The following is a 27,660-nucleotide window of genomic DNA, read 5'->3' as shown; positions in this document are numbered from 1 at the left end:
CCTGAGGACTGGTCTCTGTAAATTCCTACTCTGAGAGGACCATTTCCTCTATCTACAAGTGCAAAGGAAAAGCTTTGTTAGACTTATGGACCCCCTTGATGATTGGGTCCCCAATAGGAGCCTCTTCCTCCTTGGAATCTTCAATCTGGAGACATGTGATCACCTCAGAGTAGCCATCTCATCTTTCCGTAATAGATGAATAACTGCATCATCCTCCTCCATCTTTGGAGCAACTCTTCCAGGGAGACACACTGAGAAAGTCTGGATCCTCCAGATCCCCTTAAGGCTCTTCCCAATCCACTAGAGGAGGCTCCACCATTCTCTTTGGACATTTCCTGGGTACCAAAACACCTAAAGGGTCCACCACCACTCCCATCGGATTCAGGCACTTCATGCCAGGCTTCTGGATAGCACAGAATGCTTGGTGAAGAACCTGGAATAATTTGGGGCTAAATTTCTCCAGATCCTTTGCCTGATCCCAGGGACTTGAGGAGCAGGACTTGCAACTCGGACTAAGGCCAGTGGCATATCCACATTGGCACTGAAGCCGACAAGCCACTGCAAGCATTCTTGAAGCCCCGTGTGAGGAGATATGGCATCCACTCCCAACAAAACAGGATCACTAGCAACTTCCATAAGAAGCTGCGAAACTGGTCCCAATCAACTTTGCTGCAGCTGCGGAAGCTCCTGCTGCTGATTCAAAAGACTGAAAGCTCTTTCCCATGTGAAACAGAGAGGCCCTGAGGTAGAGGCCGAGTATTGGCAGCCACATGCACAGAGCGGTGGCAGTGGACTGAATGATCCATGGCAGCAAAAGTGGCAACAGACTCGCAACCAATAGTCCACATTACCTCCACTGGTATGCAGATCAGTCACACAGTCGCAAGAGCACGTGTTGCCGCCAAGTCACCGCGGAGTGCCTCCTCTATCCAGGCCCAGGCTGTGCCATGACAAATCTTGCTCTGCTGCTGAAAGGAGCTTTCTGACTGCCCCTGTTCTGAAAGACTTCTTATTTTCTTCTCTTTTTTTTTCTGTATTTTAAAATCGACAGACAGCTATTTGACAGCTGGATGTCAAATAGCTTCTTCCCCCCAGGCTCAACCTAGTCCCCCCTCAGGGACTGGGAACCCATGCAGCAGGCTCGCTGTACTGGAAAAGTACAGTGGCTGTGTTCTGAGACTACATTAGTGTCGTGCCTAAAAACCTAAAAACAAAGTCTGCATTTCTTAAGCTGTTGTTTTTACAGACTTACTCTTAGTATAAATAACCCTCTGCCCTAGATACAGTATGAACGTAGACATAGAAACCGGCACAGCATGAGACATTGTAGCCATAGCAACGTAGGCATGCACGCAGACAACATGTTGTACCAGCACGTAGGACATATTAACCAATCATATACTGTATAGTAGATGCTGTGGAATTCTGTAACGCGATATAATAAAAACAACATCCTCAGACTGGGATCAGTTGATGATCAGAGGATGATGGCTTCCTGATTTCCCTAAGAATCCTGTCTGACGTGCCTCTCCTTTCCCTGCGTCGCTACAGTTATGAACCCAACACCATGGGGCGGCGGGCGGGTTTCGTGAGGACTAACATCCTGCTGTCCTGTGAGAACACCTGTTACAGGTAAGCAACATTTGCTTTCTCACAGGACAAGCAGGATGGTAGTCCTCACCTATGAGTGAGTACCGAGCTGAGGATGTCTGAATATGCACCAAATGTACCCAACGGCGTGCAACATGCACAACAACTGGGGTGGAATTTGGTAGAGGGCATCCTGAACCCCACCGGGCAGGCGGAAGGGTGTGGGTACGTCACATTGGAAATAAGTTACGCAGGACAGACTGGCCGAAGATGGAATCATGTCTTCTGGCTTTGTCCAAGCAATAGTGGGCTGTGATAGTGTGGAGAGAACTCCAGGTGGCAGCCCTGCAAATGTCAGGAAGCGGCACCAATCATAGGTGTGCTACTGAAGTCGCCATGGCCCTCACAGAGTGTGCTTTGACACGGTCTTGAAAAGGAATGCCTGCTTGCTGATAGCAAAGAGATATGCAGTCCGCCAACCAGGATGAGAGAGTCTGCTTACCCACAGGTTGCCCTAATTTATTGGGATGGAAAGAAACGAATAACTGAGTACTCTTCCTGTGGGCAACTGTACGGTCTAGGTAGAACGCCAGAACCCGTTTACAGTGAAGGATATGCAGAGCCTGTTCCCCTGGATTGGAATGGGGCCTGGGAAAGAAGGTAGGTAGTATGATGGATTGATTAATGTGAAACTCCGAAACTACCTTGGGCAAAAATTTAGGGTGAGTGCGGAGTACCGCCCGGTCCTGCAGGAGTTTACTGTAAGGCGGATAGATAACTAGGGCCTGTAACTCACTAACCCTGTGAGCTGAAGTGATAGCCAAAAGGAAAATCACTTTCCATGTGAGATATTTTAAGTCACAGGAGTGAAGAGGCTCGAATGGTGGTTTCATGAGCCGACCAAGAACTAGTTTAAGGTCCCAAGAAGGGGCCGGAGGACGTAAAGGTGGCTTGATATGGAGCAAGCCTTTTAAAAAGCGTGTTACGAGGGGTTGTACTGATATAGGAACATCCCCGACACCTTTATGGAAGGCGGCTACCGCACTGACATGCATTCTGATTGAAGAGGTCTGACAAATGGCGGAGATAGTTCAAAAACCTTGGGACTGCACAGGAAAAGGGATCAAGGGACTGCGAAGTGCACCATGATGTGTATCTTTTCCATTTATAGGAATAAGATTTTCTTGTGGAAGGTTTTCGCGACACAATCAGGACATGAGAAACCGAATCTGAAAGGTTAAGTGGTTGAAGGATTAACCTTTCAACATCCATGCCGTCAGGGACAAGGCCCGAAGACTGGGATGGCGTAGGCATCCGTCGTTTTGAGTGATCAGATGCGGGTCCATTCCCAAGGGAATGTGCCTGCGGATGGAGAGATCCTGGAGTATAGGAAACCACACTTGGCGTGGCCAGTGAGGTGCTATCAGGATCATGGTTCCCTTGTCCTGACGCAGCTTCACAAGAGTCTTCGAAAGAAGAGGAAGTGGAGGGAATGCATAGAGCAGACCAGTTGCCCACGAGAGGGAGAATGCATCTCTAGGCTGAGAGCGCTCGCTCCGAATGAGGGAGCAGTAGTTGTCCACTTTGTGGTTCTGAAAGGACGCAAAGAGGTCTGTCTGGGGTATTCCTATTGGCGAAAGATTGAGGTCGCTACCGAGGGGTTGAGAGACCACTCGTGTGGTTGGAAGACACGACTCAGTTTGTCTGCCAAGACATTGTCCACTCCCGGAAAGTAGGTGGCCCTGAGGTACTTCGAGTGGGAGAGCGCTTCCGACCAAATCTGCGCAGCTTCCTGACACAGAAAGAAGGAGCCTGTGCTTCCCTGCTTGTTGATGTACCACATGGCCACCTGGTTGTCTGTCTGAATCAGGATGACGTGATTTGACAGGCATTCCTGAAAAGCCATGAAAGCATATCGCATTGCTCGAAGTTCTAGGAAGTTTATTTGATGTTTGGCTTCCCCTGGAGACCAAGACCCTTGTGTCTGTAGATTGTCCACATGGGCTCCCCACCCGAGGTTGGAAGCGTCGGTGGTGAGAATGAGTTGAGGATCTGGCACTTGAAAGGGCAGACCCTGGAGGAGATTGTTGTGATTTGTCCACCAGGCGAGAGACAGACGGAGTGAGTCGGTGATGTGGACAATGGTCGACAGAGGCTGAACAGCTTGAATCCATTGTGACCTCAGAGTCCAATGCATGAGTCTCATAGCCAGGCGGGCCATTGGTGTGACATGGACTGAGGACGCCATGTGTCTTAAAAGGACAAGGAATTGGTGAGCTGTTGCTGTATGCCGAGACTGCAACTGGTGAGCGAGAGACATGAGGGTTAGAACTCGTTGCTGAGGGAGAAAGGCTTTTGCCTGCAAGGTGTCCAAGTCTGCCCCAATGAACGACAAGATTTGAGATGGGACTAAATAGGATTTTCGTAATTGACGAGAAATCCTAGAGAAATTAGAGTGTGTAGGGTCAAATTGAGGGTCGACCGAGTGGCTTGCTGGGTTGGAGCCCTGATTAACCAGTCGTCCAGATAGGGGTAGACATGAACACCTTATTTCCTGAGAAAAGCTGCGACAACCACAAGACATTTGGTAAAGACTTGTGATGCTGAAGCTAGGCCGAATGGAAGCACGCGGTATTGATAGTGCTTTGGGCCTACTAAAAGCCTGAGGTACTTGCGATGAGCTGGAGTTATCGCAATGTGTGTGTATGCGTCCTGAAGGTCCAGAGAGCAGAGCCAGTCTCCTCTTTGCAGAAGAGGTAGAATCGAGCCCAAGGTTACCATCTTGAACTTTTCTCGCTGTAGGTACTTGTTGAGGGCACATAGGTCCAGAATTGGACAAACTCCCCCGGATTTTTTGGCAATCAAAAAGTACCGGGAATAGAACCCTAGGCCTAGCTGCGAGAGTGGGACGGGTTCTATTACTCTTAACTGGAGAAGAAGGGAAACCTCCTGCTCCAGAAGGACAGAATAGTCGGATACTCTCCATGTTTGCAGAGGTGGTGAGTCCGGTGGAAGAGCAAGAAAGTTTAGGCGGTAACCCTGAGCAATGATTGCTAGCACCCATTGGTCGGTTGTGATTGATTGCCACATGCCGTGAAAGTGGCACAATCGACCTCCCACTGGTATGCTTGGCAGAGGAATCAGGCTGCTGCTCTCCAAATGAAAGTCAAAAACCTGAAGCAGGCCCCGGCTGGGGAACTGCTTGCGGCTTTTGGGCCTGGCGAGGCCGAGGTTTTTGAGAAGGTCTCGTAGTTCGGGACCTTGCTGGTGGAGGATAGTATTTCCTTGGACGGAAGAATGACTTCTTAGAGTCCTTCCTAAAGGTCTGTCTTGAGGGGAAGTCGGAAGGTATCGATGAGTGCTGTTTAAGGGTCTCATGATGGTCCTTTAATTCAGCCACTATTTGCTGGATCTGTTCACCAAACAGATTGTCTCCTACACATGGTAGGTCAGATAGCCTGTCTTGTACTTCTGGATGAAAGTCAGAAGATTTGAGCCAGGCCCATCGATTTGCTGAAATGGCAGCTGCAGACACTCTAGTAGAAGTGTCGAAGATATCGTAAGCTGTTCTTATCTCATGCTTTCCTGCTTCAAACCCCTTGTTGACAAGGATTTGAAGCTGTTGTTGGAATTGTTCAGGCAGGGTTTCAGAGAAGTCCTGTATCTGCTTGAAAATGACCCTATTGTATTGGGTCATATACAGCTGGTAAGCAGCAATTCTGCAGATGAGCATGGTCCCTTGGTACACTCGTCGACCAATATTGTCTAGGAGCGTAACTTAACAGGAGGGGTAGATGAGTGAGGCTGCGTCCTTTTTGCTTTCTTTTGAGCTGATTCCACCACAACTGAGTGGTGGTCGAGCTGAGATTTTTGAAAGCCGAGGGCTGACTGTACTAAATAGGTCGTGTCAGCTTTTCTGTGGACTGGGGCAATGGATCCTGGATTTTCTCAATTCTTTTTTAGGAGATCAAGAAGAACTTGATGAACGGGAATAGAAGTGATCACTTTAGGGGCATCCAGGAATTGGAGGAGCTCCATCATCTGGTGCCTATCATCCTGCTCCATCTGAAGCTGAAAAGGGACCAACTCAGACATTTCCTTCACAAAATTAATGAAAGAAAGGTCCTCTGGAGGAGAACGCTTTCTACTTTCAGTAGGAGAGGGAGGTGAAGGTAAGTCATCGGAGTCTGTGGAAGTATCATCACCCCAGGTGTCATAAGGATCAGCAGACTCACCTGTAGGACGAGAAGGGGGTTGGATACCCGAAGGCCCCGGCTGAAGCTCCGAGAAAATCGAAGGAATTGCTGGGGGCACAGTGGGCGGCCTGGAAGGCATCGGTGCCGGTATCGAAGGCATCGATGGCGCCAATATGCGTATTGCTCCCGATGAATGAATAGGTGGCGAGGGACGAAATGGCATCGATGGCTGAGGCAATACTCCCGAAGGAGGAATGCGGAACGGTGTTTCTCCTCCCGATGAAGCTGTCATCGGGGAGCGCACCGGAGCCATCGGAGACCCGGGAATCACCGGTGGAAGGGCGGTCATGAGCGCTTCCATCGAGGATAGCAGCGGTGCCAGCGCTGCTGTCATCGGGTCGGTGACCAGTTCCACTGTCGGTGCCGGAGGAACCTGGTGCCGGAGGAACCTGGAGCCTTTGCATCGCCTTGTCGATGGCCTCCTGGACCAGCCGATCCAGTTCTTCCCGGAGACCTGGAGCAAGCAGCCCCGGCTCTGTAACGGAAGAGGGAGGCGGAGGCACAATCGGCGGGACCACCTTTACAGGCGGAATCGCGACTCCCAAACCCCAATCGGGTGAAGGTGGCCTCGCCCCGTTCGCAGGATTGGTGGCGAGGTCGATGATTTCGCTCCCTCGACGGTCCGAGACTTACGATGCAGATGTTTCTCCCTACGATCCTCTCGATCTTGAGGGGGAGTAACGGGAGTCGATGGCCGTGAAGACGTCGATGGCGGACAGTCAACGAACGGAGGTCGATGCTGGTGCGACTTCGACGGTGCCGGTTCCGATGACGTCGATGAGATGGACGGCGTCGGGGTGTGAGCACGGAAGAGGAGTGCCATCTTCTCCATTCTGGCTTTGCGACCTTTTGGTGTCATGAGGGCACATTTGGTGCGAGTCAGGACATCATGCTCACGGCCTAAACACATTACACAGACTCCATGAGGGTCTGTGATAGACATGGTACGAGTACAGTCTGGGCACCGACGAAACCCCGACGCCATGGCCATAGAAAAAAATCAAGCTGCGGTACGGTCGACGGCCAGTAGGCCGCGAGGGCCAAACTCGACAGTAATCGACAGAAAACGGGTAAAAACTTACTGGAGTACCGCGTCCTGAGAAAAGTTAGAGGAGGGACCCCTGTGGGGCAATTTAAGTTTAATTAACTCCGTGAGGAAAATTCCTGTCAGGAATCTTTTCAGAGCTCCTAAAGCACGAGGCTACTGCTGCGCGGTAAAAAGAAGACTGAAGGGGGACCTCTGCTGGCTGCAGGGTTAGTGCCATGCTGGGCATGCCCAGTAGAGGCCAGTCAAAGTTCTGGAAACTTTGACAGAAGTTTTCCGTGATTGGGCTCCATCCTGATGATGTCACCCATATGTGAGGACTACCATCCTGCTTGTCCTGTGAGAAAGGCAAATTATAAAACAAGGATATTAGGGTTATATACAGAATTTTATGTCCTTATATTCATAGCACAATCTCTACAGCTTAATCCCCTGTACATAGTTACCAGGAACTATGTACAGGGGATTAGCAGATTTAAATCATTTAACTCGTACAGACAGTAAGGTTGATGCAATACCGTGCACGCTGGCCACAGTGCACGGCTTAACAAACGATTGGACGCGCATTTTGGATGCGCGTCCATAACCCCTCATGCAGAATGGAGGTTAGTGTGTCCAAAACATGCATCCAATGGAGTGCATAGGTAGTAGCGCTCATCACATGTAAATACACGTTGATGAGGCTATTACCTATTTCTCCCCACTTCAAAAAAATAAATGTGCCTGACGCACATTTTAACCCGCAAAAATTAACGCCTGCCTGGAGCAGGCGTTAATTCTTGAGGAGTCAAAAAAAACTACAGAAAAGCAGAAAATACTGATGCAAAAGGGGGCAATACACAATATTAAGAATTAAAGGTATGCAAATTTTTGAATACAAATTTTTTATTTCCCTTACTGCTATGTTTTGTTTAATGATTGTGCTATTCTGTGATGCATAATAGGTTAATCTGAAACACATTAAAAATAACAGACGTGTTTTTTATGATCATTCTTGTTTTCTTAAAATGCTACATGTCTTACAAATTCTGCGGATCTAGTGATATATACCTACAACTCACAGATATATTTACAAAATCAGCTATGTACCCATCCCTATCCAAATACCCATTAATACATTCTGCCACCCACTGTCCTAGTAATGCATCCAGTCATCTATAGATCTAAGAACATTAACCCCACACACAGATCCAGCCACATATCACTCCCAATCTGTCAATGACAAGCTATGTATGTTGTACTGAATTATCAGTCATACATCCCCCCTCCTTACTCAAACAACTAGCCAGCCAACCCCCCCCCCCACCACCACCAAAAATCACATATAATCCACCTCACAGACCAGGCCACACTCACAGATTCAACTACACACAATGAAAGTCAGAAATCCAGCCTCATACATCATCACCCACAGAGTCACATCTCTCTCCAAACTCACAGACCCAAACATGAACCTTGTTTTCATTTTCAGACCCAATTTCATAATAGTCAAATAACCACTAGACTCATAAGGACTCACATTCATATGTAATCCCTCCCTGCCACATATATATCCTACTTCAATACAAGCAATGCAGGAGAAACAGGAGAGCTACCACTGTGTTATATATATATATATACCCCCATTTAATTTAACGAATACAATGCTATTAATTCAGGATATTTAAGGTATAGCTTCCTTTTACTGATACTATTTTATTTTATAATACCGAGAGATAGAAGACGACATTTTTTGATAAACAGGAAGAATTCAACAATTTTTAGGAATTAAAACAGAGACCACTTAGAGCTGTTGCACAATAATAAATATATATAAATTTGGAAACTTACCAACTGTACGGTAAAGCAAAGAGCGGAGAAGTTCTAGTTCAGTTGCTAATTCAGCCAGACGAAAGTGCACTATTTGATTATGCAGCACTGGTTTGCTGAAGATTTTTCGCTGGCGAGTATAGTCAATTGTCCCATTTATCACGTTTTCTAGTATTGTCAAGGCTGGAAGAATCAGTACATGGAATACAAGCAAATTGGAATGAAGGAGATTTTATTTTTACAAGCAATAAATAGGTTTAGTTTCAGAGATGTTATGTATTATAGTAGAAGAAAACATCCATAAAGAAGAAAAGAGTGGCAGTAGTCAAACAGCGCATAACATTAACTTTGGATATTACTGTTCTTTGTACAAAGGAATAATCAACACAATAAAGCTAGCAAGCTTTGAAACAGTTGCTTTTGCATAGCAGGATATACAAAACAAATTCTAGCCAAATAATTTCAGTTTATCTTACCAGTTGTAGCTATTTAAGAACATAAGAATATGTCATACTGGGTCAGACCAAGGGTCCATCAAGCCCAGCATCCTGTTTCTAACAGTGGCCAATCCAGGCCATAAGAACCTGGCAAGTACCCAAAAACTAAGGGGTACATTTTAAGAAACAGCGCGCGTAGCCCACACGTATCTTATAAAATCCGGGGTCGGCGCGAGCAAGGGGGTGCACATTTGTGCAACTTGTGTGCGCCGAGCCCTACGCACGCTGCCCGTTCCCTCTGCGCTGCCCGTTCCCTCCGCCTCCCCCCACCTTCCCCTCCCCTCCCTTCCCCTACCTAACCCACCCCCCGCGGCCCTAACTAAACCCCCCCCCCTACCTCTGTCGCAGAAGTTACGCCTGCTCGAAGCAGGCGTAACTTTGCGCGTGCTGTGTTTGGGTCCGGGGGCTGGTCCAGAGGCCGCGGCCACGCCCCCGGAACGCCCCTGGGCCGAAACCGCCCCCGATGACGGGCCGAACACGTCACGCCCCCGACACGCCCGATGACGCACCGTCCGCGTCTCGCCTCCCGACATGCCCACCCCAAGAAAGCCCCGGGCTTTGCGCGCGCCGGAAGCCTATGCAATATAGGCTCGGTGCGCGCAGGGGGGTTTTAAAAGGGTTACGCGCCTAACCCTTTTAAAATCCGGCCCTAAGTCTATTCCAGGTTACCGTTGCTAGTAATAGCAGTGGCTATTTTCTAAGTCAACTCAATTAATAGCAGGTAATGGACTTCTCCTCCAAGAACTTATCCAATCCGTTTTTAAACACAGCTATACTAACTGCACTAACCACATCCTCTGGCAACAAATTCCAGAGTTTAATTGTGCGTTGAGTGAAAAAGAACTTTCTCCGATTAGTTTTAAATGTGCCACATGTTAACTTCATAGAGTGCCCCCTAGTCTTTCTACTATCTGAAAGAGTAAATAACCGATTCACAGCTACCCGTTCTAGACCTCTCATGATTTTAAACACCTCTATCATATCCCCCCCCTCAGCAGTCTCTTCTCCAAGCTGAAAAGTCCTAACCTCTTTAGTCTTTCCTCATAGGGGAGCTGTTCCATTCCCCTTATCATTTTGGTCTCCCTTCTCTGTACCTTCTCCATCGCAATTAAAGCTTTTTGGAGATGCGGCGACCAGAATTGTACACAGTATTCAAGGTGCGGTCTCATCATGGAGCGATACAGAGGCATTATGACATTTTCCATTTAATTCACCATTCCCTTTCTAATAATTCCCAACATTGTTTGCTTTTTTGACTGCCGCAGCACACTGAACAGATGATTTCAATGTGTTATCCACTATGACACCTAGATCTCTTTCTTGGGTGGTAGCATCTAATATGGAACCTAACATTGTGTAACTGTAGCATGGGTTATTTTTTCCTATATGCATCACCTTGCACTTATCATCATTAAATTTCATCTGCCATTTCGATGCCCAATTTTCCAGTCTCACAAGGTCTTCCTGCAATTTATCACAATCTGCTTGTGATTTAACTACTCTGAACAATTTTGTATCATCTGCAAATTTGATTACCTCATTCGTTGTATTTCTTTCCATATCATTTATAAATATATTGAAAAGTAAGGGTCCCAATAAAGATCCCTGAGGCACTGAGGCAGTGATAAATTCAATTTCACTCCATCATATTTCTACCTTTCTATTGTCTTCTTTTCTATATTTATTTATTTATTTATTTGTTTTTATATACCGATATAACTTAAGGATTTTTTACAAGATAACTTAAGAACTTTTACAAAAGCTTAAAAATAGAGATAATGCAGTGGTGTAAATATACAGTGAAAGCGTAACTGAGAACTTACAAAATAACTTAAATGAATTACATCATAAATTAGATACCGGGTTTGTATAGGAGGATGGTTGTACACTAAGGAAATAACTTATGAACTTAGAAATTTGTCATTATTGGCAAATATTAAGGTAGAGCATTCTTGGGGGTTCTGAGTGCGTTATGAAAATGTTCTGGAGGGCAGATGATGGGTAAGGGTTAGGTTTCTGGAGGAAAGGCTTTTTGGAAGAGCCATGTTTTTAGATGTTTTTTGAATATTTGGGTCGAGGGTTTGGTTCTGAGTTGTAATGGAAGGTTGTTCCAGACGGATGGGCCTGCTATTGATAGGGCACATTCCCGAACTGTGGACAGGTGTACCATTTTAGGGGAGGGGATTGGGAGGAGCCCAACGTTTCCTTTGGGGGATGTAGAAGTGAAGGGAAGTATTTAGCCAGTTCATTTTGTCATTGTTGAGTTTTCTGTGGATAAGTGTGAGGGTTTTATATTGAATTCTGTAGGTGATGGGTAGCCAGTATAGGTCCTTGAGGGTGGGCGTGATGTAGTGCGATCTTTTGCTGTTTGTGAAAGACCTTGCGGCTGCATTGGTCTGAGGGTGAAGGCAGGAAGGCTGAGAAGGAGGGAGTTGCAATAATCGATCTTTGAGAAGAGTAATGTTTGGAGGACAATTCGGTAGACCTGGGGGCAGAGAAGTGGTTTGAATCGTTTTAGAATCTGAAATTTGAAGAATCCTTCTTATATTATAGTGCTAATGTGTTTTTTGAGGCTCAGTTTGGTGTCAAGGACTACACACCAAGGTCTTTTACTGTGGAGGTTATCCGTTTCTCCATGGGGGTTCCTGTACAATCGAGGGAGAGGGGTGTGGTGGAATTGCTTGTTATATATAGGATTTCAGTCTTGCTGTGGTTGAGAGAGAGGGAGAGTTGTGAGAGTAGCTGTGTTATTTTAGTTAGATAGTTATCCCAGGTTTTTAGTGTGTCGTCACAAGGGTAATTTTACAACAGGGCAGGTAGGGCTAGAATCTGCATGTAACTTGAACATGCAATCTTTAGCCAACATTTTCAAAGCAAATATCAGTACATAAATACATTTTGAAAGTAGTTGGGTAATTGGCCTGGTATGTACACAGAGTAACTCACACAAAATCACGCCTCTTCTTCAGAGAGCATGATTTGTGCAGGTTAATTTACTGTATGTGCATACTTTTTAAAATCAAAAGTGTGTATAAGTTCCAGTTCTTCCCCTAGAATGCACTTCTCCAGTTCACGTAAAAGTACAAGTATAACCATGTTACACATATACTTTTACAAGCACTGGGGTAGATTTTCAGAGCCCTGCTCGCCTAAATCCGCCCAAAACCGGGCGGATTTAGGCGAGCAGGGCCCTGCGCGCCGGGAAGCCTATTTTACATAGGCCTCCCGGCGCGCGCAGAGCCCCGGGACTCGCGTAAGTCCCGGGGTTCTCGGAGGGGGGCGTGTCGGGGGCGGGCCCGGTCGTCGCGGCGTTCCGGGGGCGTGTCGGCAGCGTTTTGGGGGCGGGTCCGGGGCGTGGCTACGGCCCGGGGGCGTGGCCGCGCCCTCCGTACCCGCCCCCAGGTCGCGGCCCGGCGCGCAGCAGGCCCGCTGGCGCGCGGGGATTTACGTCTCCCTCCGGGAGGCGTAAATCCCCCGACAAAGGTAAGGGGGGGGTGTAGACAGGGCCGGGCGGGTGGGTTAGGTAGGGGAAGGGAGGGGAAGGTGAGGGGAGGGCAAAGGAAAGTTCCCTCTAAGGCCGCTCCGATTTCGGAGCGGCCTTGGAGGGAACGGGGGGAGGCAGCGCGGCTCGGCGCGCGCAGGCTATACAAAATCGATAGCCTTGCGCGCGCCGATCCAGGATTTTAGCCGATACGCGCGACTACGCGCGTATCTACTAAAATCCAGCGTACTTTTGTTTGCGCCTGGAGCGCAAACAAAAGTAGGCTGTTCGCGCTTGTCTGAAAATCTACCCCACTGAGCCCACGTTTTTTTTTTTAACAACCAAGTACATGCATAAACACAGGTTTATGTGTGTAAATGACTGAATATTCAGTCCATTGAGGATAATTCTCAAAGTGACTTCTGCAGGTAAAGTAATGCTGTACCTGCATAAATGACCCTTTAGAAAATAGTGGGGCGGATTTATGCGCGCAGGGCCCTTGCGCGCCGGTGCACCTATTTTGCATAGGCCGCCGGCACGCGCAGAGCCCCGGGACGCGCGTAAGTCCCGGGTTTTTTTAAAAGGGGCGGGAGGGGGCGTGGCCGAATGACGCAGTGTTTCGGGGGCGTGATGCGGCGTTTTGGGGGCGGCGATGTGGGCATGGTTTCGGCCCGGGGGCATTCCGGGGGCGTGGCCGCGGCCTCCGGACCAGCCCCCGGGACACGGAGCGGGGCAGCCGGCCGACGCGCGCAGATTTACGTCTGCTTTTCGCAGGCGTAAATCGTGGAATAAAGGTAAGGGGGGGTGGCTTAGGTAGGGGAAGGGAGGGGAAGGTGGGTGGAGGGCGAAGGAAAGTTCCCTCCGAGGCCGCTCCGAAATCGGAGCGGCCTCGGAGGGAACAGGCAGCACGCGCTGGGCTCGGCGCGCACAGGTTGCACAAATGTGCACCCCCTTGCGCGCGCCGACCCCGGATTTTATAAGATACGCGCGGCTACGGCACCAAATAGCAGGTGCAGGCAATTTTGCCAGGATCATTTTCAAAGTGCATTTATTTATGGAAGTTTGCTTTGAAAATTGGTGTAACCTATGCGGTTATTTGTGGGCTATAATATGCACGATGTAACAAAATTACTCCCTTCATTATGCATACGGGGGACAATTTTCAAAGCCACTGAGCAATGTATATTGGCTGTCTGAAAATTTCCCTCCTTCAATAAGGCTAAAAGTAGCCATGTTGTTCCACAATGCATGCACTTATAGAAGCATTTAGAGGAGGCATTCCTGGGGAATGTTTTGAGTGTGATTGAAAATACACATGCATAGATTGTATTTCCAAGTCTATTTGTGTTATTTTCAGAAGAAAATCTATCCATACAAAAAGCAAATGCAAAAGTCCGCGAGTGCTTTGTAGCAGGTCAATCCAGTAGCGAGTGGTAGGAAGAGCTGCGTTAGTGCCCGGCGCACCTGCGGTTGCCGCACGCACAGTCCAGCTCACCTACCGCTCGATCCTGTATGTAAATAGCTTGCAAATGCAAGCTGAGTCTAAGAAGCGTCCGTGAAGCGTTAGGCCCGCGCAACCCATTTTACTGTATAGAGCACTGTACAGCGCCTATAGAGTAACCTGGGTGCGCGGGCCTAACGCTTCACGGACACGCTGGTATCTATCATTTCAAATGTCATTTCAAATGACATTTCAAATGACAGGTACCAGGAAGTGGACAGTTCTCCGACGCTCGGGATTGTCAGCCCTCTCTCCCCTCCTCCCAAAGCAAGCAACGAAAGCGGAAAAAAGCGAAAAAAAAAAAAGTAGCAAGAGAGAGGGGAGAGAGGACGGGCAATCCTACGCTCGGGATTGCCAGTCCCCTCTCCCGAAGCAAGGCGCGAAAAGCAGCCTTGCTCCGGGAGGAGGGGAGAGAGGACTGGCAGTCTAAAGCGACTTACTTTTTTTGCAGCCCCCCTCCGGAGACGGACATCGGCGAGGACGACCACGGCTCCCCTGCCTCCAGCTGCCCGCGAAGATAGACGCATCGCACGGGCGAAAGCAGCCCCTGTGCGTGCAATTGGGCCGCTCAAGACGTCACGTCACATGCCGTGACGCCAAACGTCGTGACGTCACGCCTTGAGCGGCCCAATTGCACGAACAGGGGCCGCTTTCGCCCGTGCAGGCGTTCATCTTCGCGGGCAGCTGGAGGCAGGGGAGCCGCGGTCGTCCTCGCCGATGTCCGTCTCCGGAGGGGGGCTGCAAAAAAATTAAGTCGCTTCGTCGCTTTACACTGCCAGTCCTCTCTCCCCTCCTCCCGGAGCAAGGCTGCTTTTCGCGCCTTGCCTCGGGAGGAGGGGAGAGAGGACTGGCAATCCCAAGCGTAGGACTGCCCGTCCTCTCTCCCCTCTCTCTCTTGCAACTTTTTTTTTCGCTTTTTTTTTTTTTCGCTTTTTCGCTTTTGTTGCTTCGGGAGGAGGGGAGAGGACTGGGGCTGCCCCGGAGACCAGCACCCATGGACGCGGCCAGGGCAGGTGAGCGGGGGCTGGGGGAAAGTTTTCCACCTACCCTTACCCCTGCCTCTAATGCAGGGGTAAGGGTAGGCGGTAAGTTAGCAGGTTAAACGCACGGCAAAATGGCAGGGTAAAAAAGCGATAGTCGGGGGGCGCGTTACTGGATGGTAGGGAATAGCTAATTCGATCATTTACATGTAATATACATGCCGCGTGCGGAAGGGGTTACCCGGGGATTTAAGGACGCGGTAAGAGTAGGTAAAAGGGGATTGTGGATCGCAGGAAGGGCTAACGCGGCCGGAAAGTGAGTAGAAAGCGGGTTAAGAGCGGGGTAATCGCGGCCGCACTTTACTGGATTGACCTGTAGAAGAGGTAAGTTTCAAAGTGAAAGTTTGTGCATGCTTTCTGTTTGAAAACTGGTGCAAAATCTGCAGGTACAAAAATACCCATAGACTTTGTCCCGATATAGAGAATTTGAAAATTGCTTCTCTGAAGTACAAAATATATTACAACATGTTTTTATGATTTTGCTTACTGTATGCAGTCAAATTTAAAAATAAAATATTTAGAAGCAAAAAGCTTATTGTGAATATTAGTGTATTATGTTAAAGACTTTTAGAATACAGATTACAAAAGGTAGAATTGCTTATCTGCAACAGATGTTCTCAGAGGAGAGCCAGATGTCAGTCTTCACATGATGGAGCCCGGCCTAGAATTTTATGTTAAAGTTTCTAGAATTTTGACTGCACCTCACTTGGCAGGCCCAGCATGCCATTACACCACGCATCTGCACACAGGCGCCTTCAGTCTTGTTCCTTAGCAATAAAGGGAGAAACAAACTCTAAGGGGAGGCAGGCAGGTTTTTGAGGACTGACATCTTTCTGTCTTTAGAGAACACTTATTATAAAGTAAGCAATTCTACTTTTTCTGAGAACAAATAGACCCTCACATGTGGGGAATCCCTAGTCCCAGTATGTGTAGGTGCACCGCGATTAAGACAAGGCATCTGGTGAAGACTTGCAGGGCTGATGTCAGACCAAAGGGCAGAACACAATACTGAAGGAAAACATTCCCTACTACGAATCTAAAATAGTTCTTGTGACATGGGAATATGTCAAAGTGGGTGTAAGCATCCTTGAGATTGAGAAAGCATAGTCAATCCCCGTTTTTGCAGAAAGAGGATTACCATCTTGCAGAAAGAGAAAAACCATCTTAAACTTTTATCTTTTCAGAAACTTGTTTACAGGATTTAGGTCTAGGATGGAATGGAATTCTCCTAGTTTCTTTGGAATCAGGAAGTACTTTGAGTAGAATCCCTACCCTCTGGGGACTGGCCAGACTTCCAGGAGGCCAGAGAGATAGACACTGTCCATTCCAGCTGCCCCGATGCCATCATCTGTGCCTCTGGGGCATAAGAAGTGGCATGCAGCAAAGAGTGAGGGACCACGACTGGCCAGACTTCCGGGAGGCCCAAGAGGGAGACGCTGCTCATTCCAGCTGTACCGATGCAGACATCATCTGTGCACCTGGGGCATAAGAAGCGAGATGCAGCGGCATGCCACCACCAGAATGCTAAATCCTTGCGCCTAAGGGGTACGCCTCTTAGTATTGATTTTCTCTATCCCTGGATAATGGGGAAAAGAGAAAAGGAAAAGTCAGTCTCACCCCGCGTGTGTCCACACTGATCCAAGGACCCATGGATTTCCATGTGTTCCGTGCAGACTCATCATCGCAGCTAACACTGGGATTCAAGTTTGCTGATACCTCTCTTAGTCCAGAGGCCCTTTTTCTTCCTCCTCCAGCAGTCCTACCCACACTGGAGGATCCAAAACCTGGTGCTATGAGTAATAGAGACCAATTTTTGCATGTGTTGTTAAAAATGATTTAAAAGCTTCTACTGTTGTGGCTAATGTAGACTCTTTGAGGGATGTTGTTCTTTTGTCATCTAGGTCTTCTCCGGGAACTCATGTGAGGGGTAGCATACCAGTTTCATCGTCTGTAATTGGCTTCACATGGGGTGAAGCAGTAAGAACCTGGTGAAATATCTCTGAAAGACATCTGGAGAATAGTTATAAGGATTGAGTTGAATTTGACAGATACTGTTTTCTCAACTCTGTTAAACCTGAGGAGCATGATAACAGACTCAAGAGAGTAGTCGTATCTACCCCTATGTTACCTGGTATGGAAATCTTCAGGCTACAAGTGTGTTTGCTATTAAGGACAACTTAAGTCTTCATCTTAAGAATGAAAATCTAAAGAATAGAATGTTGAGCTAGAAATGTAAGTCTGTTAAATTTTCATAAAAACTGATTTCTCTCTGGCATAGTTATTTAAAAAAAATGTAAAATAAGTGTTCATTTTCAGAGGAAAAATCTTTTTTATTATTCAATTTTTATTATGTTCCAGATAAGAGAACGGAGTCTTTGGGGGGGGGAGAAAGGGGTTATAGATTTGTTGGTACCCTTTTTCAGCCCCAATTTATCTTCCTTTCTTCAATCGGCTGAGGATACTATTGCAACTGGGGCTACTTTTGTGGTCATACATGTTTTGGATAATGACAAAGATATATTCTTACAACAGTATTTTAAATATAAAAATGAATTATTTTGTGGTAAGAAGCTGTTTTTCCAGATGTCTCAAGAGAACCCCAGGCTAGAAGAAAAAGTTTTTTAGTTTTGAAAGCCTGGGTTTTAGCAATCGGTGGTTCTTTTTTCTTGAAGTTCCCATGTAAGTGTTTAGTCACATATCTGGGGAATAGATTTGTTTACACAGATCCCTCTCACTTGGAGGGTTTCTTGATAGACAAAGAAACTAGGATGGGAACTGGTTGAAGAGTATAGGAATTAGGAGTATGTGTTATATTTATTATTACTTTGGTTACTTGTATTTGTAACCTTTCTTTCTGGGAAGTCGGTAGTTCCCCTATTAATGTGGACTGGTATATGATTATTTCTTTTGTTAAGTTGGAAGAAGATTGGTATATTGTATTCTTTCATAATTTTGTGTTTTCCTTTAATTTCTTGTAATATATTTTTGAAATGTAATAAATATAATTTATAAAAAAAAAAAGAATCCCTAGCCTTTATCATCTGAAGGATTGGATTCAACCGCATTGGTCTCTAAGAAGGAGAGCTCTTTCTGAAGCAATTCCTGATATAGAGAGTGACCCAACTGGGTTCTGCAGATAGATTTAGAGGGAGCTCCAATACATGTAATCTGTACCCTTTTAATTTGTTGCTGAGGATACATAAGTCTGAAGTTACATGGGTCAATGGTTTACATAAAACCTCAGCCTGCTTCATATTTATTTTATTTTTTATTTATTTAAAACATTTTCTATACCGTCATTTGGTTATGCACCATCACAACGGTTTGCAAATAGGCAAATAGGCAGAACGGTTTGCAAATAGGCAGATCCTCTGAGCTGGGTACAGGGATGCAGCCCATCATCTCTACAAACCAGGCAAAAACCTTGTCCCAAGTTTTGACCAGGATGCCGGCTGTGGCTTAGAAGCCCTCTTTTGCTTTGGATGGGCACAAGGGGCCTCTTGTGGACTGAGGGGGCAGGAGATAATGACTCATCAGTTGGAAAATGTCTCCTCTGCCCCATACTCTAGTACTTCAGAAAAGGAGGGTGGTTTGGAGTAGCTATAGATAGCTGCTGGAGCATTGTGCAGTGTTCATAGGTGTGCCAATGCATTCTTGAATCTATCTCTGAAGAGATTCTATCCAGTACAAGGCACATCAGCGAGTCTTTCCTGGATTTCAGGTTGGAGGTCTGAGGCCCGCAGCCAGGTGAGTCTGCAGGTGCTTATCCCCACATGGTAGAGACTCTCAAATACTCCATTCCTTGATCCTCCATTGACTGAAGGTCATCCTGCTGCTTCTGAGGGAATTGCATTTGTTTCAATATATTCTGTATATACTGCCCCATAAACAGCTGGTAGGAGGCTATGCAGGCATTTAGAATAGCTCCCTGAAACACTTTCCTCTTAAGAGTATCCAAGGTTCTAATATCCTTCCCCAGGGGCACTAAGGAATGGATCTTTTACCCCTTGGCCCTCTTGTGAGTGGATTCAACCATCATAGATCGGTGCGGTAGCTGCGTTTTTTCAAATCATGGAGCCTTCTGGATAAGACAGATCACGTCTGACTTCTTATTCATGGGAGCCACAGAGACAAATTTCTCCCACATCCTCATCTGTAATTTCTGAAGGATTTCATGCACCGACACTACCTACAACCTCCTTAGGCGGCTCCACAAATTGTAGAGATTACTTACCTGATAATCACCTTTTCCTTAGTGTATGCAGATGGACTCAAAACAAGTGGGTATAGTGTGCTCGTGCTAGCAGTTGGAGACGGATCTGACGTCAGCACGGGGACATATACCCCCACAGGAAGTGCAGAAATTCAGTAATCTTCCTTGCAAAGGCTGTAGCTGACCGATCGATTAAATGAACAGCATTACTCTGACTGATTGATAGTAGCTGGAGACCGCCAGTGTTCTCAACCGGAAGGCGTCGACACCCGGCAGGGTGGATGCCCTATTATAAGAAAAACATGGCTTACCGTGAGTCGGTGAATCCCCATGTATGCAGGCAGCCGGGCGGGATGCTGAGTCCATCTGCATACACTAAGGAAAACGAGATTATCAGGTAAGTAATCTCTACATTTCCTAGCGTGTAGCAGATGGACTCAAAACAAGTGGGATGTACAAAAGCTACTCCCGGACTGGGCGGGAGGCTGCCCGAGGTCCATTCAGGATTGCCCTCGCGAATGCTGTGTCCTCCCTGGCCTGGACATCCAGACGGTAGAATCTGGAGAAGGTATGGAGGGAGGACCATGTCGCCGCTTTACATATCTCTGCAGGCGACAGCATCCTAGTTTCTGCCCAAGAGGCTGCTTGCGCTCTGATAGAGTGAGCCTTGACCCGTAGAGGCGGTGGTTTCCCTGCTTCTACGTAGGCTGCCTTGATAACTTCTTTGATCCAGCGGGCGATGGTTGCCCGTGAGGCCGCTTCCCCTTGCTTCTTCCCGCTGTGGAGGACGAACAGGTGGTCCGTCTTTCGTACTGCTTTTGACATTTCCAGGTATCTGGAATACAGCCTGCCGATGTCGAGATGGCGCAATATTTGACCTTCTTCCGACTTCTTCAAACCTTCCGTGGTTGGCAAGGATATGGTTTGGTTGAGGTGAAAGTGTGAGACTACTTTGGGTAAGAAGGAAGGAACTGTGCGAAGATGGATAGCCTCTGGAGTGATTCTGAGAAACGGATCATGGCAGGACAGTGCTTGTAGCTCTGAGATGCGGCGTGCTGAACACACAGCCAGCAAGAACACCATCTTCAAGGTCAACACACGGAGAGACAGGCCTCGAAGGGGTCTGAAGGCGGATCCTGCTAGAAATTCCAACACTAGGTTGAGGTTCCACAGGGGCACTGCCCACTTCAGTGGCAGACAAATGTGTTTGACTCCTTTCAGGAAACGTGAAACGTCTGGGTGTTTGGCAATGGTGTTGCCGTCACTCCTGGGACCGTAACAAGACAGCGCTGCCACCTGAACCTTGATGGAGCTGAGGGACAGACCCTTTTGAAGTCCATCTTGCAGGAAATCCAAAATGATAGGGATTTTAGTGGTATGTGGATTGGTGCTGTGAGTGTCGCACCAGGCTTCAAAAACTCTCCAGACCCTTATATATGTGAGTGATGTGGAGAACTTGCGTGCTCGGAGAAGTGTATCTATTACTGGCTCCGAGTATCCCCTTTTCTTCAGTCTAGCCCTCTCAATGGCCAGACCGTAAGAGAGAATTGAGCTGGATCCTTGTGTAGGATGGGACCTTGCCGCAGCAGGTCCCTGTGTGGAGGCAGGGGTAGAGGATTCCCTGCCAGTAGTCTTCTCATGTCTGTGTACCAGGGTCTTCTTGGCCAATCCAGGGCCACTAGAAGAACTAGGCCTCTGTGCCGCCGAATCTTGTGTATAATGGCGCCCAGCAGGGGCCATGGAGGAAAGGCATATAGCAGGATCCCCTGAGGCCATGGCTGTACCAGGGCATCGATCCCCAGTGATAGCGGATCCCGTCTGCGGCTGAAATATCTGGGTACTTGAGCGTTGGACCTGTCTGCTAATAGGTCCATGCCCGGCATCCCCCACTGATCCACAATCATCTGGAAAGCTGTGGGCGACAGCTGCCATTCCCCTAGATTTAGGCTTTCTCTGCTGAGGAAGTCTGCCGTGGTGTTGTCCTTCCCAGCAATGTGAACGGCGGAGATGTCCTGGAGATTTGCTTCCGCCCAAGTCATCAGGGGGGCTATTTCTAGGGATACCTGTTGGCTTCTGGTTCCGCCCTGTCGGTTGATGTATGCCACCGTGGTGGCATTGTCTGACATCACTCTGACCGCTCTGTTGCGAAGTCTGTGGGCAAAACGCAGGCACGCTAGCCTGACTGCCCGTGCCTCTAGTCGGTTGATGTTCCACCTCGACTCTTCTCTGTTCCACCGCCCTTGGGCGGTGAGTTCTTCGCAGTGTGCTCCCCATCCATTCAGGCTGGCATCTGTAGTGTGCAGGGTCCAGGTTGGGGAGGACATTCTTGACCCCCGGCTCATGTGGCCGGGCTGCAACCACCACCGTATCTGATTCCGCACTCTGGCTGGTAGAGGTAGGTGTGTGGTGTAGTTCTGTGATCGTGGGCTCCACCGAGAGAGGAGGGCGCGTTGTAATGGTCTCATATGAGCCCGCGCCCATGGTATCACCTCCAGAATGGATGCCATAAGGCCGAGGACTTGTAGGTAATCCCAAGCTGTGGGCCGGGTGGCGCTCAGCAGGGCCTGCAGACGGTTCCGGAGTTTTGATCTTCTCTTGGAGGTCAGGCTGACCTTGTCTTCCTGGGTGTCGAATCGGACCCCTAGGTATTCCAGCGACTGAGAAGGCTGTAGGGAACTCTTGTTCAAGTTTACTACCCATCCTAGGCTTTCCAGAAGAGCAATAACTCTGTTGGTTGCCTGGTGGCTCTCCTCCGGTGACTTTGCCCTGATCAGCCAATCATCCAGGTAGGGATGAAAGAGGATTCCTTCCTTCCTGAGTGCCGCCGCCACTACTACTATGACCTTGGTAAAGATCCGCGGCGCGGTGGCTAACCCGAAGGGTAAAGCTCGGAACTGGAAGTGCTGATTCAGGACTTTGAAGCGTAAATAGCGCTGGTGATCCCGATGGATTGGGATATGCAAATAGGCTTCCGACAGATCTAGGGAGGTGAGAAACTCCCCTGGCTGTACCACATTCTTGACAGACCGCAGAGTTTCCATGCGAAAGCTGGGGACCCGTAAGTGTCGGTTGACTGACTTGAGGTCCAGGACGGGCCTGAAAGTGCCCTCCTTCTTGGGTACTATGAAATAAATGGAATAATGCCCAGAATTTATCTCCCCTGCAGGCACTGGGATTATGGCTTTTAGGGCCAGGAGCCTCTGCAAGGTAACTTCTAGTGCCGCCTTCTTGAGAGGTGAACAAGGAGATTCCACAAACTTGGCCGGCGAAAGCCGAAGAAAATCCAGGTAATACCCTTCTCGGTTGATGGCGAGGACCCACTGGTCCGAAGTAATCTCGACCCACCTGCGGTAGAAGAGGGTTAGCCTGCCCCCTATGGCTGCTACCCCCGGATGGGTCGGTTGATTGTCATTGTGGATTGCTGCCGGGACCAGAACCCGAGCCGGTTTTCCTCTTGCTGTGCTTAGCCCGAAAGGCCTGGTTCCTGGCCTGAGAATGAGGTGCTTGGTAGCGAGCCCTGTAAGGGTTGAAGCGCTGAGAGTTTCTACCTCTGGATGGTCTAGAATAAGAACGCTGGCTCCTCCTCGACCTGTCTTCTGGTAGACGAGGTAATGGAGAGGCACCCCATTTATTAGGCAATTTCTCGAGATCGTTGCCGAACAGTAGGGATCCCTTAAAGGGCATTCTTGTGAGGCGCGTCTTGGAGGAAGAGTCGGCCGCCCAATTACGTAGCCAGAGCTGTCTCCTGGCTGCCACTGAGGATGACACTCCCTTGGCTGCCGTACGGACGAGGTCGGAGGCTGCATCAGTGAGGAATGCGAGAGCTGATTCCATGTCTTCTCCCGGGGTGTTGTGTCTAGCTTGTGATAAACAGGAACGCGTCACCACGGTGCAGCAGGTCGCGATTCGTAGGGACATGGCTGCTACCTCAAAGGCTTGTTTCAGAATGGTGTCCATGCGCCGGTCATGTGCATCCTTGAGGGCCGCTCCCCCCTCAACCGGAATGGTGGTGCGCTTCACAATTGCGTTAACTATGGCATCTACCTTGGGGCACGCCAGCAGCTCCTTGGACGCCGGGTCCAGAGGGTACATGCCTGACAAGGCCTGACCCCATTTAAATGCGGCCTCTGGCGCAGTCCATTCCAGATCGATTAGCTGCTGTGCTGCTTGTAGGAGGGGAAAATGGTGAGCCGTTTGGGGCAGGCCCTCTAACAGGGGGTTCATTTTAGGGTCCCCTGGGGTGTCCTGACCCGGAATAGCCAGTTCTGATAGGCATTGTGAGACCAGGCCTGGAAGATCCTCTTCCCGAAAGAAGTGTCTCATGGTCTGATAGGGTTCTATCTCCGAGGGAAGTTCTCCCTCCTCGGGGGGCTCCTCATCTTCCTCGGAGCAATCTGAATCCCCATAAGTGGGGCTTCCGGGTGGCGAGTGGCCATGCCTAGGTCTCGAGGGTCCAGGGGCCGGATCATCCGGCACAGAAAAGGCCATTTGAGGAGCAGATTGCATCTGGACAAAGGCGTGGATCCCCTTGAATAATTCCACCCAGGAGAGTGAAGCCGGATCTGGCCTCAGGGACACCAGGTCTCTCGGGTTCCCTGGCTGCTCACCGCGGCCTGCTAAGTCCGGAGTGTTCCCTGAGGAACCGCTGGGCTGGGACCGGTCCTGTCCTGGAACTCCCATGGCCTCCTCACATTGGGCACATAGTGAGTCTGCTTCCTCGCTCTGTGTGGCTCTGAGGTTGCATGCTGAGCAGAGGCTTAGAGCTCTTATGCCTGATTCTGGAGGTGCCGGCTCTGCGGGCGTATGGGTTCTCTTATGCTCCATCTCAGCATGCGTACAGCAACGTGCGTCTAGGTGGCGAAGGCGAGTAGGCAGGTAAAATGGCGACCTCCTTGGCGGGCTGCCACGTAGGCAGGCCACGCAAATCCTCACTTCCTCGGAGACCACAGTAAAGATGTACGCCTTACCTTGTCTTCGGCGCTTCCCGGCTGCGACCCGGGCGGTCTCCGGCTGCGGGGGGAGAGGGTAAGTACCTTCACCGTCGCGCTCGAGGAAGTGCACCCGCTGCCTCTAGGCCGCGCCCGAACTCGTCTCGCTTGGGGGCCAAGTCCACGCCGGGACCGAGGCTGCCTCTATGCTACGCCCGAGCCCTTCTCACTCGGGGGCTAGGTCTCTGCCGCGAGTCGGCCACCGGACCGAGGCTCCTACCTCCGAGGGACCATGGAAGTCAGCTCGGGAAACTCAACTGGGGGAGGGACCGAATGGTATCACCACAGGAGTGCGGGGCTCATCTTCAGTAGGTTTCTTCAATTAATTTAGTCGTTAGAATTTGGAAACACGCTCAGCGAGCGTGAGGTAGCTCCAAACTGCTTTGGAGACGGAAATAACTAAATTGCTGCACTTCCTGCGGGGGTATATGTACCCGTGCTGACGTCAGATCCGTCTCCAACTGCTAGCACGAGCACACTATACCCACTTGTTTTGAGTCCATCTGCTACACGCTAGGAAATGGATGATTTTAATGATAGGTTACAAATTTTAACTAATAGATCAGAAATTTCATTTTTGAGTTCCTTCAGTACCCTAGGATGCATACCATCCGATACAGTTGATTTGCTACTCTGTAGTTTGTCAATCCGGACTACTGCATCTTCCAGGTTCACAGTGATTTAGTTCAGTTCTTCTGACTCATCACCCTTGAAAACCATCTCTGGAACTGGTATCTCCCCAACATCCTCATTAGTAAGCATGGAAGCAAATAATTCATTTACTCTCTCAGATAACAGAAGGACCAGGGGGCACTCCATGAAGTTAGCAAGTAGCTCATTTAAAACAAATTGAAGAAAATTATTTTTCACTCAGTGCATAGTTAAGCTCTGGAATTCATTGTCAGAGGATGTGGTTAAAGCACTTAATATAACTAGGTTTAAAAAAGAATACATTTCTAGAGGATAAATCCATAAACTGCTAAGATGGTAATTAATAAGCAATAGTAGCTTGTTATCTATCTAATGTTTGGGTGCTTTTACCTACTGAAATAGCATCTTTGAAAATTGCCCATCATGTGTGGTAAAATAAAGTATGTGGTGCCACTATGTGTGAAATTGTACATGCGGTCAAAGAAGGCATTTCCACTGGTGTGGTTGGGGAGGGGCTCGCAAGTACATGCATACTTTTAAATTTTCACAAGTATGCATGCAAATTTGTCTAAAAATAATCTGCAGAAAAAAACAGGTGCAAAGTTGTGTGTTTTTTCTTATGTAATTTTCAAAGGGAAAGTTTGGCCTTTGAAAACTGTAGCAAAGACTATGGGCAAAAAGTACCCTCTGACTTTGCTGTTCTGTGGCTGTATAAAAATGGCACCCCTCCCACACCAACTAATGCAGATAAAACCAAGCATGTTGTTCCGTAATGTGCATACTTTTAGCTGCATAAGGGAGAGGCTTCGCTGCAAGTGTATTTTGGTTGGAGGAGGAAAATAATGCTCAGATTGAATTTTCACATCTATGCACATTATTTTCCATGTTATGCACGCTATTTTCCAAGCAGACATTGTCCAATAATGCAGTCTGGGAACTGCCCCTCCCCCCACACACACACACACATTTAAACAGCAAAATATTAAACAAGAGAAAACAGTAAATGGCTGTGTGATAGAAAAAAGAAACGGATTATTCAGCATAACAATACACATTGAGAGTAAAGAAACAGAAATGTTAAAATAGTGCTGATAGTGTATTTAGTATTTAAGTATGGCTTGCTTTGACATTTCATTTATGCTAACAGAACCATTAAACAGTAGAAGTCTGCATATATGCTACAGCAATATATGCTTCACCCACAGAATCGGCCCTTTAGAAAACTGCATGATTGATTCACACGTTCAATTACACACAGATGCACTGTGGGGTAGATTTTCAAAGGGATATGCGCGTACCCCCCGAAAACCTACCCCAAACCACCCCTGCGCGCGCCCTGGGACGCGCGTAAGTCCCGGGGCTTTGCAAAGGGGCGTGTCGGGGGGGCGGCATGAATTTTGGGGCGGGGCGGGAGGCGTGTCGGGGACGTGACACCGGCCCGGGGGCGTGGTCGAGGCCTCCAGAGGCAGGCGTAAATCTGCCAACAAAGGTAGGGGGGGGTTTAGATAGGGCCGCGGGGGGTGGGTTAGGTAGGGGAAGGGAGGGGAAGGTGAGGGGAGGTGGAAGGAAAGTTCCCTCAGAGGCCGCTCCGATTTCGGAGCAGCCTCGGAGGGAACAGGCAGCGAGCGCCAGGCTTGGCGCGCGCAGGTTGCACAAATGTGCACCCCCTTGCGCGCGCTGACCCCGGATTTTATAAGCTACGCGCGTATCTTATAAAATCCAGCGTACTTTTGTTCGCGCCTGGTGCGCGAACAAAAGTACGCACGTGCGTAAATTTATAAAATCTACCCCTGTGTGCGAGCTCTTTAATGTGCAGAGTGGAGAGGCATTCTAGGGGCAGGAGTATAGGCGGGGTTGGGATTTGCACATATACTTTTTGATTTTAAAAGTACACACGTAAATTCCTTCAGTAACACTATGCACACTAAATAGCAGGTGTTATAGTGTGTATATATTTTTGTAAGGATATTTTATGCACATAAGTTTGCTTGGAAAACGTGTGTAACTTATACCTGATGTTATAAAATTATCCCTTTATTTTGTTTCTTTGCCCATCTTTACAATTTTTTTTGTTGTATTCTGTCTGCATGTATATATCTTAAGAGAAGGATGCAGTCTAAAAGAAAAAAAATCTTCTTCATTTCTTTTCTTATTAATGGTCAGCATGATTAATTAACAAAAAAAGGTCAGGTGGCTTACCGTTGGCTGCTCCCCACATACGTTCCTCTTGGAATTGCAACATTTGATAAGTAAAACCCATGTTTTCTTCTCCGATCAGGTATTTGCAGGGTACTCTGACATCTTCAAAAAAGATCTGAGCTGTGTCCGATGATCTCATGCCCATCTTGTCTATTTTTTTAGCAATGTGAATACCTAAAAATAAAATTCCATTCAGAAAATTATTGGAAAATAAAATAATAAAAGTTCAAAATTGATACTAGTTAAGTTTCTATAGCATAAAATTGCTAAACTCTGGTTAGAGAGCAGAATCCTCTGCATCAAGTGGAAGAAAATTATAAGATGTAACGTTTGGCTGACCCTATGACCAACTGCACTCACCAAGCATGCTGCCAAACTTTACTGCAGCTT

General features: G+C 48.1%; 1 protein-coding gene across 1 annotated transcript in view; it reads right to left on the bottom strand.

Moving 5' to 3' along the window:
• LOC115084265 (probable acyl-CoA dehydrogenase 6) overlaps nt 1–27,660 on the bottom strand; it is a 317,847-nt gene that overhangs the window by 46,096 nt on the left and 244,091 nt on the right. Inside the window, 2 exon segments of the mRNA XM_029588898.1 lie at nt 8,722–8,883; nt 27,271–27,444. Coding sequence (XP_029444758.1) covers nt 8,722–8,883; nt 27,271–27,444 — 336 coding nt within the window.

This window comes from Rhinatrema bivittatum, chromosome 2 (assembly GCF_901001135.1).
Source record: "Rhinatrema bivittatum chromosome 2, aRhiBiv1.1, whole genome shotgun sequence".
In the NCBI taxonomy this organism is placed as follows: domain Eukaryota; kingdom Metazoa; phylum Chordata; class Amphibia; order Gymnophiona; family Rhinatrematidae; genus Rhinatrema; species Rhinatrema bivittatum.
The sequence above is the reverse complement of the archived record's forward strand: the minus strand, read 5'-3'. Positions and strand labels throughout refer to the sequence as shown.